Below are 15,092 nucleotides of genomic sequence, written 5' to 3' on the forward strand. Positions count from 1 at the left end.
CATTGCTAACTGCCCATTGCTAACCACCCATTGCTAACCACTCATTGCTAACCGCTCATTGCTAACCACTCATCGCTAACTGCCCATTGCTAAACTACCCATTGCTAACTGCCCATTGCTAACTGCCCATTGCTAATCGCCCATTGCTAACCACCCATTGCTAACTGCCAATTGCTAACTACCCATTGCTAACTGCCCATTGCTAACCACTCATTGCTAACTGCCCATCGCTAACCTTCCATTGCTAACCAGGAGGCAGAATATAGATGGTTTGGAGTATAAAAGTGGGTTCAAATTTCTGTCTTAGTTAATACACTGTTTGTTTTAAATTTTACATATATTCTTGTTTGCATACAAACAAAAGATACTACATAATTAAAAATAACAAGGCCAGGTGGTGGCACACACCTTTGATCCCAGCACTTGGGAGGCAGAGGCTGGTTGATCTCTGTGAGTTTGAGGCCAGCCTGGTAAACATGAGTTCCCTGCCAACCAGAATTACATGATGAGACCGTTTCTCAAAATAAACAAACACAATAAACGAGCTGTTAGCATGCCACACACATTGTTCTTCATTCCCACTACAATGTCTTGGAGATTATTTCACCCATTGGACACAAGTCTGCCCAATTCTTTCTAATGGCTATATGGTATTTTGCTATCATTTCTCCCTCATGATGTATATTTGGGCTGTCTCTACTCTATAAATACGTTGTAATTACTATTATTTATGCATCTTGATACAGTATATCTGCAAAGTCAGATTTCTAGACATGGAATTACCAGGGCAAAAATGTGGGTGTTACAATTCTGAATTGTAACTTGTTTGTTCGGCTTCAGATAACTAGCATTGAAGGCAGTAGTGAGCAATAATAACAGTAACGGGCTTTCCCTCCGATGTGCTCAGCAGACATACCTGAGGAACCTGGGCTTGGCTGCTTCTGCCATGCCAAGTGTTTGAAACATAGTAGGTGTGAGAATGGGGTGACGGTGACCATTTAGGTCTCATTGCCCAGGCCTGCTGGCTAGCTGTTCCTTAGCAGACCTATGGGCACAGTAGAACTTTTACCTACCCCGGGGGCGGGGGGGGGGGGGGACTGAGACCAGATAGCCTGACCTTAAATGCATCTACAGTGGTGGTGGCCCTGAGGTTTCTGAGACAGGCTTACCACACAGTGCTAGTGCTAGCCCTGTCTGGGCAACAACAGAGGCAACCTGGAGAAACATTTTTTGGAAGGGAGTCAAAAGCCAGCCGGAATGGGGCAACCTCAGAAACGGGAGTCTGGTTCCAAATCACAGTCCGTAGCTGAGAAGGAAAAGCTGTATGTGGCTCTCCTTGTTATTAACAAGGCTCTGATGACACACCCAATCCACAGACTTTGCCTCCAAGGCCCCTATTTTTCCTCATGTAAAGGAGGCATGATTCCCTGTTCTCCGACCAGGATTCTCCCAGGAGTTATGATGTAAGAGAGCATGAGGCATCAACATTTAAGAGCCAAAAATCAAGGTAATTTCAAATCTCAAGATAAATGTTTTAAAGATTTTTAAAGATAATTTCTTGCTTGGTATGGTGGTACACATCTTTCATCTTAATACACAGGAGACAGAAACAGGTAAATCTGTATGAATTTAAGGACAGCTTGGTTTACAAAGCCAGCTCTATATCAGCTGAAGCTATACAGTGAGACCCTGTCTGAAAATCAAGATAAACAACAATCACCAAAATGTGTGTGTTCCCATGGAGGCCATAGAGGGCATAGGATCCCTTGGAGCTGGAGTTGATTATAGGTGGTTGTGAGCTGCCTGACATTGGTGCTGGGAACTGAACTATGGTCCTCTGGAAAAGCAGTGAAGGTCTTAGTTACTATCTTCTAGCCCCAGGATAAATATTTTTCCTTCTTGAAAATATTACAGTTTTATTTTCCATTCACCAGATGGTGTCTTATCCAGAAATCAAGAATAAAATTATCACTCAGAATAAACTCACAAAAGAGATGAAGTAGGCACAAACCCATTACCAGGCAAGTCAGCGATCCACCTCTCCCTCAGGATGTCTTCAAAACCCCTGTCCTTCCCAAACAAGAGCAAAATAAAGAGGCTGGGGAGGGCATTGAATCAGCTATGTCTTTATTACAAGATTGAGAGGTGACAGAGAGATGCTGGTAGATGGATAGATATATAATAAATGTATAAGTTAATAAAGACTAATTCCTAAGATAAATACATTAATAGTATTTGACAACTCAGAACTCATGCAAAATGGCCATAATGAACAAAATAGAAAACATTTAAATAAAAACGCAGTCTAGCTATGTACCTTCCCAGTCCTGTTCTACTAAATATGACCGTTACTCCAATAAAACATGATTTACAAAAACAACGGGAGAGCTGCCTCCATGGTTAAGAGCACTGGCTGCCCTTGCAGAAGACCAGGGTTCCGGGTTGCCAGCACAGACATGGCTGCTCACAACGGTCTGTAAAGGGGATCAACATCTTCTTCTGGCCTCCACAGGCATTCTACGCACATGGTGCCTGTAAGTGAACACACTCACACATAAATCCTCTTAAAGTCATCTGTGTACTCGTCCAGACCACTCAGTAAAGTGTGTTAATTTTTATTTTAAATTGTAGTTAAAATGTGTATAATATAAACTTAGAACGCTTTAACAATAAATATTCAGGGCCAGCCGGTGGTGGTGCAGGCCTTTAATCCCAGCACTGGGGAGGCAGAGGCAGGCGGATCTCTGTGAGTCTGAGGCCAGCCTGGTCTACAAGAGCTAGTTCTAGGACAGGCACCAAAAACTACAGAGAAACCCTGTCTCGAAAAATCAAAAAAAAAAAAACCCACCAAAAAACAAAAACAAACCAATAAATATTCATCATTTAGATGCGCATTCACATGGTACAACGATATAATTCTTTTAAATATTACATTATTATATACTGTGCCTGAATCTGGGATGACTTTAAATTTTTCGCCCCAGGCACTAGACTAGACCTCTGTCCTGTTGCTTTTTGTCTTTGTCGCCTCTGGAAACTGCAGAATTCAGTACAGTTAGTTTCTCCCGTGAAAGCTGAAGTAAAAGTTACGAGGTCACGGAGGTTGTCGTTCGGACTGTCGACTTCGATCCGCTGCCATCCACCCGCAGCCAGACACACCTGGCGGGCACGCCCTCTACCTGCCCTGGGCCACCTGGCGCCCGTGCTCAGCGCCCAGCGCTCGGGGCTCGGGTCCGTGCGGGCCAATGGGGAGGCGGCTCCGAGCACCAGCCGCGTCCCACCGAGTGACCAATGAGAGCCCGGCATGCAAATGAGCAGGTGCGGTGGCGGCCGGCCCGTTGCGGCGGCCCCGGCTCCCGAGATGTTAGAGGCGCGCTGGGCGGCCGCGGAGCAGACGGCCGGGCTCCGAGATCCGAGCTCCGCTCTCCCGCCATGGCCCCCGCTCCGCCCCCCGCCGCCTCCTTCTCTCCCGCCGAGGTCCAGCGGCGCCTGGCGGCCGGTGCCTGCTGGGTCCGCCGCGGGGCTAGTCTCTACGACCTCACCGGCTTCGTGCGGCACCATCCGGGGGGCGAGCAGCTGCTGCGGGCGCGGGCTGGCCAGGACATTACTGCTGACCTGGATGGGCCACCTCACAGACACTCGGACAACGCCCGCCGCTGGCTGGAGCAGTACTACGTGGGTGAACTGCGAGTGGACCCTCAGGTACCAGCCGGCCCGGGGCACACCCCACTCCCTGCTTCCCACCCCTCCTCCAGCCCGCCACTCCAGAGAGCCCAGATCACCTGCCTGCCCTCTTGGAGAACGCAAGGTGACAGTGGCCGTCCTCCCCTTCCTCCGCTTCCCCAATTTCTTTCCAGGTTGTTAACAGGTCACTACCCCCTTTCCTGCCGCCAGGAGCCTGCCCTTCCTTTCTCTTCCCAACGCTAGTCCCTGACCTGGCTGAATCCTCCTTTCAACATGTCCCTTCTGCAGCCTCTGCCCCTTGACAACTTGGATTCCTGATTCTGGCCCCAGCCACAGCCACCCCATTTCTCTCTTCTCTTCCTTCTTCTTTATCGGCCTTTCTGGTCTTCATTCTAGTTTTAATAATAGGTTCCTGGGCTCACCTGACCACCCGAGCACACCGCTCTCAAGGAGGCACAGCGAAATAAAGTTCTCCTCAGCTAGCTCTCAGGGCTCCGGTGGGTGGAAGAACTGGACAGAGTTCTATAGATGATATCCTCCAGTCCCTGGTTTTATTTCTATCCTAAGCCGTGTTGTGGGTGTGAAAGACTGAATGTGCCTAAGACAGCTTGCTAAAGAAAAGAGCTCGATCCTTCCATCCCAATGCTAAGTTGTGTACTGTTGTGTGGTCCAGGCTGCTTGGGTTTTTACCTTCAACACACCTCATTTTAGGATGTGAACACAGAGGTTCCATGAGGTTCTATAAAATGTCTGAGCTCAAACAACTAGGTGGTACAAAAATCAAATCCAGAATCAAAGCCGTCTCCATCCCGAGGATCCAAGGGCTGGGAACACAGCCCCTATCTACAGAAGTCTTGGTAGATTCAGGTTGGAGCCAAGCTGATGGCTTGTTCCCAAGGCTGGCAAAGGACTGGTGACAAGTGAGGGGACTGGTGACAAGTGAGGCCATCGTGATTAGATGGGAAGCAGCGCTTGTTCCTTGTTGCTTACTCTTGCTTTCATCTTTGGATGAAAGGGCAGGTTATGCACTGTTCTAGGAGACCTCTCTTGCTATCTTATCTAAGCCTTATCTTATTCAGTCACTTGGTTCTTTTTTTTGTTGTTGTTTTTGTTTTTTTTTTTGTTTTGTTTTTCGAGACAGGGTTTCTCTGTAGCTTTGGAGCCTGTCCTGGAACTATCTCTTGTAGACCAGGCTGGTCTCGATTCTTTTTTTTTTTCCTTATGGTTTTTGGAGACAGGGTTTCTCCTGGAGTTAGCTCTTGTAGACCAGGCTGGTCTCGAACTCACAGAGATCCGCCTGCCTCTGCCTCCCGAGTGCTGGGATTAAAGGCGTGCGCCACCACCGCCCGGCTTCAGTCACTTGGTTCTTAAGTGGGTTAACCACACTGGGCTAGGCACCAACAGACATTAAAGAAAACATAGTTCCCATTCATAGAATGAGCATGCTGATGGGGAAAGGAGGGACCCTATTACCCACATGATAATTATTTAAATGCATCTCATTCATATGTATAATATTTACATGTTGATCGGGCTGAAGATTTCAGAGAACAGGTTCAATAAGAGCTACCTTGAGAAAGTGACGTTTTTACCAAGAGCTAATTGAAAGATGGAGCTTGGCTAGACACAGTGGTGAGAAGAACATTACAGACAGGGGTGGGGTGGGAGGAGCAGCGTATATGAGAAAAGAGTATGTATGATACAGCCAAGAGACAGCAATAGGACCAAGGCGACTAAGGTTATCAGGCAAAGGGAAGAGGTGGAAGCCAAAAGTCGCTGGGGCTTGATCACATGACCCTCAAAGGTTGTGGTCCTGGGCTTGACTTGTGGTGCTATGAAAAGCCAGGATTTAAGCAGGGGAGTGGCATGGAAAGATTTGCATCTTTGGAAGAGTGTCCTGGCTCCAGTGACGAGAAGGAATGGAGGGCACCCCAGGGGATGTGACGAGACCAGAGGGAAGGCAGCTGTATAGCTCCATCACCATGAATAGAAAGGGAATGGAGATTTCATAACCAAAGGATTTGAGAGATTTCATAAAGTGCCCAGACTTGGCATTCCACAATGGGAGCCCAGCATGCTATGGGAAGCTGGTGTCTAATATCAGGTCTTGCTGAAGGAACAGAAAACTTAGCCAAAAAATGAGTACAGAAATTGACAAGAGGTTGGAACCAGAACGCTGGAGACCTCCAAGGCCTGTGACAGCTGACAGGCCTGCCTTGTATTGTAACTGTGTTCTACAGATAGGAGCTGGAGGATGTGGCCTTTCTACTTGACACCATCCTGAATGGCACCCCCACCCTGAATGGCCTCACCTACCTGCTTTGCCAACCATCCAGCATTAGGGTTTGATTTTGCTTTGTCTTGTCCTGCCTGACCCCTAGGGAAAGCTCAGAGGCAAAACCCAGTTCACCTTTGCCTCTTACTCCTTCTCTTCCGTTACCCTAAGAGTCCCGGTGCAGTCATGTTGCAAATATCCAGGTTTCCGGGCCCCAACCTGAGGATGTAGAGAAAATCTACCAGTCCACCTTCAAACCCACAGCAGCCACAGTTACTCACATCCCAGTCTCCCGTCACTGTTGGCAGAGCGCAAATGCAGAAACGAGTTCAAGGTTCTCCTTATTTTAGCTTACGTTTTCTTTGGTGGGTTTTTTTGTTTGTTTTGTTTTGTTTCATTTTGTTTTGTGAGAAATATTGATGTTTAGGTCAGGCCAGCCTCAAACTCGGTCCCTCTGCCTGGGTCTCACAAGTGAAGGGGTTACAGGCAAAGTTCTCTTTAAACTGAGGGAGAAAAGCAGTCAAAGAAGAAATCAGGCAGGAGTGGGGTGTCCAGTCAAAGAGATGACTAGATAAGCCCCCCACGTTACCTTCTCTCCTGCTGGATTCGGGGTGCTGACTCCTCTGGAGGTAAGAGCCCTCTCCTGTTGTGTGAGGAACAAAAAGAAAATCCTATGAACTAACTGTTGTCCCCCGCCCCTAGAGACCCTTCTCTAGCCTAGTCCTTAAGTGGGGGCACTCTATCTTCTATGGGCCCCTCTCACCTCTCACTTATCTCCCCTCTTCCCCACTTTGCCACACCCCCTATGTACACACTCTCTCACACACTCACACACACATTCACACTCACACAAAGGCACACACACGGAACAAGTCAGACTTGTTTGAGCTAACACACTGTGGGGTAGGGGAGATGAGCTGCTCACCTTGAACAAGTGAAAGCCATGGCTGATCGAGGAAGCTGGCCCCCTGACTATCCTAGGCTGCCAGAGGCCAGTTGGATCAAGCTCCTTAGCCTAAACACTGACAGCTGTGCTCTCCCACCTCTGGACACGAAGCCCAGTTTTTGAGTTGTGACCACCACTCCAAAAAAAAAAAAAAAAAAAAAAAAAAAAAAAAAAAAACAAAAAAAAAAACAAAGAAGGCTGCTGAGACGGCTCAGTGGGCGAGGGTGCTTGCTACAAGCGTGATCCCTGGGATCCATACAGTGGAAGGAGAGAACTGGCTTCTACCAGCTGTCCTCTGACCCACCCCTGTGGACTCTGCACAGGCAAACAATAAAATAAAAACGTAAATAATCTAAAGAGGCAAGGAAGGGATTTTCTGTCTAAACCTCCTTCCGATCCCACAGATGTTCCCTACTTTGGTCCCCCGTGAGTCTCGGTCACAGCGCTTCACAAACTGACACACCGCTTGAGTTATAATATTTGATATTCATATCTACATAGACTCACTTTTATTTTAGCACTTACTGGTCCTAAGTGATAAGACCAGTGGAATCACAGATCTTTTGTTTATTTGGTTTTGTATTTATTTTTTGACACTCTGTCTTCCTACGTAGTCCTGGATGTCCTGGAACTCACTGTGTAGACCAGGCCAACCTCAAATTCAGAGATTCACTTGCCTCAGTCTCCCAAGTTCTGGGATGAAAGATGTGCTCCACCACACCCAGACTTTTATATACTTTAAAATAAATATAAATTTTTGTGGGAGGGAAGACAGGTATGATGTAGCCCAGGCTGGCCTCAAATTCACTACATAGCAGAAGATGACCTTGAGTTTTTGATCTTCTGCCTCCATCACCCATGTTCCAGAATTAAAGGCATGTTCTACCATGCTCAGTTTATGTGATGCCGGGAACCAACCTAGGGCCCTAGGCATGCTAGGCAAACAGTCCATTAACTGAGCTACAAGTTGTCTCTTGCATCTCTTAAGACTGTCATGGGTACCTCTTGGACCCATATATATGAAAGAGTGATATAAGACTTCTTAAACCTAGTGTTCTGTGGGTCACTTGATGGAATTGTGTATGGGAAAATGTATGAGTCTATGTGTTTCTGGAAAGAGTTCTAGCTTTCATCACAGCCCAACCAACAGGTCCTCTGACAACCACAAATCTGCCACCAAGGAGACCGTAATAGTCAGAAAGAGACCTGTGTTTTTCCCACATGGTATCACAGACTTAGATGGTTCTTATTCAGAGACCAGTGAGATATGAGCTACCTGCCTGAGAATACCCCCAAGCAAGGTAAATCCCAACTCTCCAGACTGTAGCAACGAGGTAGCATAATGTCTGGAGGACTTGAGGGCCACATAGGATGTGTCTCTGAGTGACTGAGAAACCCACAGCTTCTGCCACCTATGGTTCTGCTTGGCTTTGTCGTACACATTGAGAGCTTCAGGGGCTTGAATGATTAAACGGGAAGGGAATCTAAATACAGGAAGCCTCGGGGTCCCCTCCCTTCTCTAAAGCCCTGGAACATCTCCAGCACAACCCTACTTGGAGGTCTGAGCTGAAACCTTGGAGAGCTGGGAACCTACCACCACATGCAGTATGGAGCAGGGATGAGGGGTCGGCTAGTTCAGATTCGTTGTCAAGGGCTTCACACAAGGTCCTGCCTGGCCCGTTAAAGGTTGCCATCCTTTTCCAACTGCTCTGGCTTGCTGTAACACCAGTAAGTCTTACATGAAGGATGAAACCAGGGCCAGCTAGTAGCACATCTGGAGACCTGGCCACTGATTCCATGTCCAGATCCCGAGAGTGTTCCCTGGTATCACTCCAAACTGGCTTTGAAACTGAGAATTGAAGAAGAGCAGAAACAGGACTCTTGAGAATCCAGAAACACATGAGAGTTATCACCTTTGGAGATACTGCCAGAAAATACCCCAAAATGATGCCCAGATGGCTTCTGTCATCCTCTTCTACCCTTGCTGTTTGGTGTGCCCTCTCTGACCCCATATGACACACATTGTTGCTTCACATGTAGTTTTTGTTTATTTAGACAAGTAACTGATACCCCATTCTCTCTAAAACCTACCTTGCTACTGAAGCTGCCTTTGCCAGGGTCTTACGAGCTTCCCTTCCCTGAAGCTGGTGGGTGGTTATCCCCTGCTCCTCCCTGTTCTGGCAGCGGTCCTGAGGTTGACCTCTACCGTTGCCTCACCAACTCTTTTTCCCCACTTGGATACCTGATCCTTTTGGTTTTCTGCCTGCCTGAATTCATTTCCATTGCTACTGTAACAAAATGCCACAGGCAGAGATTTAAAGCCACACTGAAGTATCCTCTTACCCTGGAGGTCAGAAGTCGGATGTGAGCAGGAAGGGCAGCATTTTTTCTAGAGCTGCTAGAGCCACCTGTCTTGCCTTTTCAGCTGGGGTGGGGGGGGCAGCCTGTGTTCCTTGAGTGGCCACTAGCTGGTGTCTCATTACTCTAGCCTCAGCTTCCGGCATCATAACTCCACCTCTGGCTCCTCTGTCTCAATCCACCACTTATAAATGCTTTTAGGTTTATATTGGCTACACCCAGATAATCCCGGATAATCACCCCCAATTCGATCCTTAAATCCTTTTGACAAGTAAAGTAACCTGCGTACAGGCTTCAAGTATGGACCCTGGGAAGAGAGAGCATTGTTCTTCCTACCATGCCACCCGTATTCCTGGTTACTATCTCTCAGTCTCTGTTGCTGCATTCTCTTGCTTTTCCTCTGCCAGAAAAGAGGAAAAGGCTTAAAACAACGAAGAAGTTCAACCCAGTGGACTTCAGGGACTTTTCTTCTCCGCTCCACAATGCATGTGGAGGTAGGTTCCCAGCTCTTCAAGGTTTCAGCTCAGACCTCCAAGTTGGACTGTGCTGGAGATGTTCCAGGGTTTTACAGCAGGGAGGGCACCTCAGGGCTTCTGTAAGTGCCTTTTTACCCAGGTAAACCCTTCTATTGCTACAACCCAGAGGAAGACGTAGCAATGAGCTACGTTTCAACACTGGCAATGAGCTCTGTCTCCTCGCAGGCAGCAGCTCTTCCCAGAGGCAGCTCTGATCTTAACCTCTGCCTCCACCAGCTGCTCTGTTCCTTCTCTGAGCCTCTCTCGAGGGTGGCTTCCTTCATTCAGTATCTCTCCTGGGGATACTCAGTGTTTCCCCATCTCTAACCACAGCTGTCTCTGAAGCTTGCCCTGACCTGAAGGATCCACAGACAACTTGAAGGGGGGAAAATGGTGACTAATTGAAAAAAGAAAAGTAGGAGACTCGACAGGTGACAAGCTTGTCCTCAGGAGCCCCTTTAGTATCCTTTCTAGACAGTCTCCCCTGCTGTGACTCTACCTTGGCCAGAGTCCCATCGTGCTCCTCATTGCAGCACTCTCCTGGGAAGGTCACCTCAGTGACCCACATCACCTGTGACACTTCAGATGAGAGCTTGGTCATGTCGTGGCACCATCTCAAAGGTTTTGTCTTGTTTTCTCTTTTCTCTTTTTCTACAACATCCCTTTTCCTTCTCTGAAGTCCTTGTAGCATTTTACCTAGCCCGACTTCACAGCCTTTACAACATATTTCTCTCAGGGGATCTTCACTGCCTACCTTATCTTGTCTTTTGTCTTGTCTATGAAATTGCAAACTCTCTGAGGCATGGACTTGTCTGCCTCACCTGAGTTTCACTAGGACACATTGGCACACTTGTTCTTGCCTATAGGAACTAAGAGGTAATTTGAATAAGCCAATGAATGGGGTGCTTGGAAAACTGGGTTGTGTGTATAACATAAAAGATAATAATTCAAAAATTAAGATGTATGAAAACTACCTCCTGTTCCTTTATTAGCTAAATGGGTTGGCGTTGGTAGAAAGGAGGGAGGGCTGAAGTCTCTTGTTTCTGCCTTTGCTCTCCAGTGTTTCAGCCAGAGTGACGGGAGCATATTCCTCACCCAGACACTGCTGGTCACTTCTTTTTGGACTTCCTCCAAGGGCTAAGAGTGAAGCTGACCATAGGAAATAGGTATAAAGTCATTGTGGCATACATCTGTAATCCTGGTGCTTGGGAGACTAACATGGGGGGACGGGGAGTTCAAGGCCAGCACTGGCTGTATATATTGACCCTATCTCAAAAGAAAAACAATAGTCATCAGTCAATTAATCGAGTCTGGATGTAGTGGTATATGTCTGTAATCCCAGCACTTTGGAGGCAGAGGCAGGAAGATTGTCACAAGTTCAAGGCAAGGGGAAGGCAATTGGGATACCACCTTGTTCTCAGGGTATGACTGGTTCCCCAGTGGCTCTTAATACTTGCATGATATACATAGGCATGACACAGGTTGCCTGTATGTTTAGGGCGAGTTATCTTTTCTGATGACTTCTCATGCAAATTTCTCTAGAGCATTCAGTGTTTAGGTATGCCCTGCCCCCTCTCTCTCACTGTGTGTGTATGTGTGTGTGTGTGTGGTCTGTGTGTCATTCTGTGTGTCTGTCTCTTCCCCCTCTCAGATTTATTTGTATGTATCTTATATGTATGAATGTTTTGTCTGAATGTATATATGTGCACCATATGCATGCCTGGAGTTGATAGAGGTCAGAAGAAGTTGTCATATCCCCTGGGTCTGGAACTGCAGACAGTTTCCTGCTGTGAGCTGCCATGGGATGGTGGGAATTGATCCCAGGTCCTCTAGAAGAGCAGCCAGTGTTCTTCTGTGGAGCCATCTTGCCAGCCCCCAGGTAGTGGTGCTCAATCTTCTCTAGCTGCCGCTCGTCTAAGGTGGACAGACAACTCTATTGCTGTCTGTACATGTTCCTCTCTACAACAGAAAAAACACCCTGTCAGTAATAAGGAGGGGGTGTGGACAACAAGCCCAGTGCTCAGTGATGTACTTGCAAAGCTTATGCCTAAAAAATATGAAGCCCAGACTTGGTGTTTTATAATGAGAAGCATTTCTCCAATACATAATTATGGGAATACTTTTACTTCCCATTTTTATAATATATTATGTGGTGTGTAAGTAGTAGTATCAGGTAAGCCAATTTTAGGGGGGTTGCTTTGATATATTTGAACTATGGTGTATACAAGAGGCCTGAACACCCTGTTATGGGAAAGCTAGTAACCAGAATTTTGTTACAAGTACCTGTGGTTCTGTAGAGTGAGATGGACAATCGATAACATATCTGGTTGATTATTACTTACGTGAATTAGTCATAATTTCTTCTTGCACAGGAAGGGGAAATAGGATTCCATTGGCTACATCCTTCTCTGCTTGGTAAGACTCCTCAGCATTGCTTAATGTTGCATAATGCCCAGGTTTCCTACTGGAAAATGAGTCAGAGTTTTGGGGGAGATTTCTTTAGAAATCTGGTTTTAGCTTATGAATTCAAATAATACAGCCCTCTTAATTGTTTTCTAGTGGTCCCTATTCATATGTAATAATGAAAATATAGGGCTGGGATGTGGTTTAGCTTGTAGAGTACTTCCCTAGCATGTACGAGGACCTAGGTTTGATTCCTAACACCCTATTAAGACCAGCATGGTGGTGCATGTCTATAACCCCAGACTTGGGAGGTAGAGGAAGAAAGATCACACACACACAAAGGGAATCTGAAGCTAGCCTCAAACATGAACAACATGAGACCCTTCCTCAAGGAAAAGAAAGAAAAGAAAGAAGGAAGGAAGAAGGAAGGAAGGAAGGAAGGAAGGAAGGAAGGAAGGAAGGAAAAAAGAAAGTCTACAAACTAGTTCACCATTTACTCATGAACATCAAAGGAAAGACTTAGTTGCGGGGGGGGGGGGGTTGTTGTAGTTGCTGTTGTTTTCAGAATCCCACGTGCCTGAGCCTTACCTTGAATTCTTCACTTCCAGCTTCTGCCTCTCAAGTGTCCACATCACAGGTGTGTGTATACATTACCATACACAGATCCAGGGTTTGTTTTGCTGCCATTTTCTGATACATAGTCTTGCCATGTAGCCCAAAGTGTGCTCCAACTTGGAACCCGCCTGCCTCCGCCCCTTACAAGCATGTGCTACCACATCCTGATTGTTAACTCATTATAAGGCCTGCACTTTGAAACTCCCTGCATTGGAATAAATGTGGCTTCTGTGATCGATAATACCCCAGGTCAGGGCGAATGCCAGATCAGCCTGGCTTTTTGGATGCTCTCGTTTGACCCTAGCAAACCCTTGGGTGTGCCAAGTTTAACCACCTTGGTAACATAGGGTGCCATTAAAAAAACAAACAAAACCTCAGCTGGTTCCTGGTTCTAAGTAGAAGAGTCATTGAGTTCAAGGATAAAAAGTCAAAGTCCCTTAAATGAAGGACGAGGGGATGGGAACTGGCTAGCTCTTTAAAAAGGAAAAGACACTGGGATCAACACAGGCAGTTTCTCAGAAATGCAGTAGTAAGCAACAGGCCAGTATCCATTTCTAAACTCCATTCTAAGCACCTCCCAGCAGGATTAGCTTGTGTCACTTTAGCAAGTTTATCTGAGGATCAGGGACCTCTCCTAATCCCTCAATGAACAGGTTAGTCTCTTTCAGGGGGTCTCAGCTTTTAATTAGCTCACTTTCAATATTAACAGGCCTGGCTGTGCCAGGTCCTTATTTATGGCGGAGTTGTGAGTTCTCTCTCATCTTCCCTGACTCATGAAACTTGGATTTTCACACTGATTTTTCAACCTCACTCCTCATTCTGCTACATCACACACAGTCAGATGATAGCAATCTCCAACTATGAGAGGTGGGACACTCCCGTGGCCTGGGAGAAGCTGGAGAAGGAGCTGCTGGTGGAGCAGCAACAGTGGGAGCACTGACCGTGAGCTTGACTGGGTCTGAGCTCGGCCGAGAGATGAGCCTCTGAGAACACCAGTGACCAATTGTTTAGATTAGGCTAGCTTCTGTAAGGGGTTATATTGATTAGACTAACCGAGATAAGTTGCTCCACCCTAAAGGAGAGCCTTGCTGTTCTCTGGGCTTGGATCCAAGGCTGCGTAGGGAGAAGGAAACTGGCTGACAATGGGATTTGATCAATCTCTAATCCTGACTGTGGCTGCACTGTGTGGCAGGTTACTTCAACTCCTTCCCTTTCCTGCTGTGATAGATAGACTGTACCCTCAAACTGTGGGCACCAGGACAAAGCCTTCCCGTCCTTAAGTTGCTTTTGTCTGAATATTCTATCACAGCGACAGAAAAGCAACTAATACAGAGGCTAAATTTCTATGTTATCAGCTGGCAGATACCTGTATGCTAAGTCAGTTTTGCTGCACTTTGTGACCAGAGTCTTTAAGGACTTGGGTAACTACCTGATGCCAGTAACTCTTATAGAACTAACAGTAAGGTGGCTTAAGTTTGTTAAGCAATTTGCATTTTTAAATATATTTATCATAAATTATTTTCACTTGAATTGCTTCTTAAGATTTTGTGTGTGTGTGTGTGTCTGTTTGTTGATATGCACCACATGCATGCAGGAGCCCTCAAAGGCCAAAGGAGGGCTTCAAATCTCCTGGAACTGGAGTTAAGGGTAATTGTGAGTCACCACACAGGTACTGAAAACTGAACCCTGGTCCTCTACTGGAGCAGTAAACACTCTTAACCACTGAGTCATCTCCTCAGCCTTCCTTCCTTCCTTCCTTCTTTCCTTCCTTCCTTCCTTCCTTCCTTCCTTCCTTCCTTCCTTCCTTCCTTCCTTCCTTCCTTCCTTCCTTCCTTCCTTCCTTCCAGACAGGGTTTCTCTGTGTAATCCTGGCTGTCCTGGAACTCACTCTGTAGACCAGGCTGGCCTTTAACTCAGAGATTTGCCTGCCTCTGCCTCCACAGTGCTGGGACTAAAGGTGTGCGCCATCACGCCAGGCTCTAATTTCTTTAAAGTAAACAGAGTAGATTATCTGAGAGAGCTCCCTGGGTGGTATTCCTCTTAATTCACTGGGGAAGCTGTGCATGACATTAAGCCAGTGAGGAGCAAGTGATTTCGTTTGGAGTAAGCTGGGGTGGTTTAGGGTCCCTCTTAACCTCCTGCTTGGGCTTCTCAGCCTTCTGAAGATGGAAAGAGGATCCTTAGGTTGGTTCTGTTTACCTTCCGGTCCTCATTGACTATCTTTGCCTCATGGACTGTGCAGGAGGGGACAAAAGGAGTGGGAAGATTTCGCTTCTTTCAACATGCCTGAACTCTT

General features: G+C 46.7%; 1 protein-coding gene across 1 annotated transcript in view; it reads left to right on the forward strand.

Moving 5' to 3' along the window:
- The first annotated feature begins 3,432 nt into the window (after window positions 1-3,432).
- Fa2h (fatty acid 2-hydroxylase) overlaps window positions 3,433-15,092 on the forward strand; it is a 56,307-nt gene continuing 44,647 nt past the window's right edge. Inside the window, exon 1 of the mRNA XM_038313100.1 lies at window positions 3,433-3,702. Within this exon, the coding sequence (XP_038169028.1) occupies window positions 3,433-3,702 (270 nt within the window). The remainder of the gene's footprint in view (window positions 3,703-15,092) is intronic.

The sequence above is a fragment of the Arvicola amphibius genome, chromosome 15 (genome assembly GCF_903992535.2).
Source record: "Arvicola amphibius chromosome 15, mArvAmp1.2, whole genome shotgun sequence".
In the NCBI taxonomy this organism is placed as follows: domain Eukaryota; kingdom Metazoa; phylum Chordata; class Mammalia; order Rodentia; family Cricetidae; genus Arvicola; species Arvicola amphibius.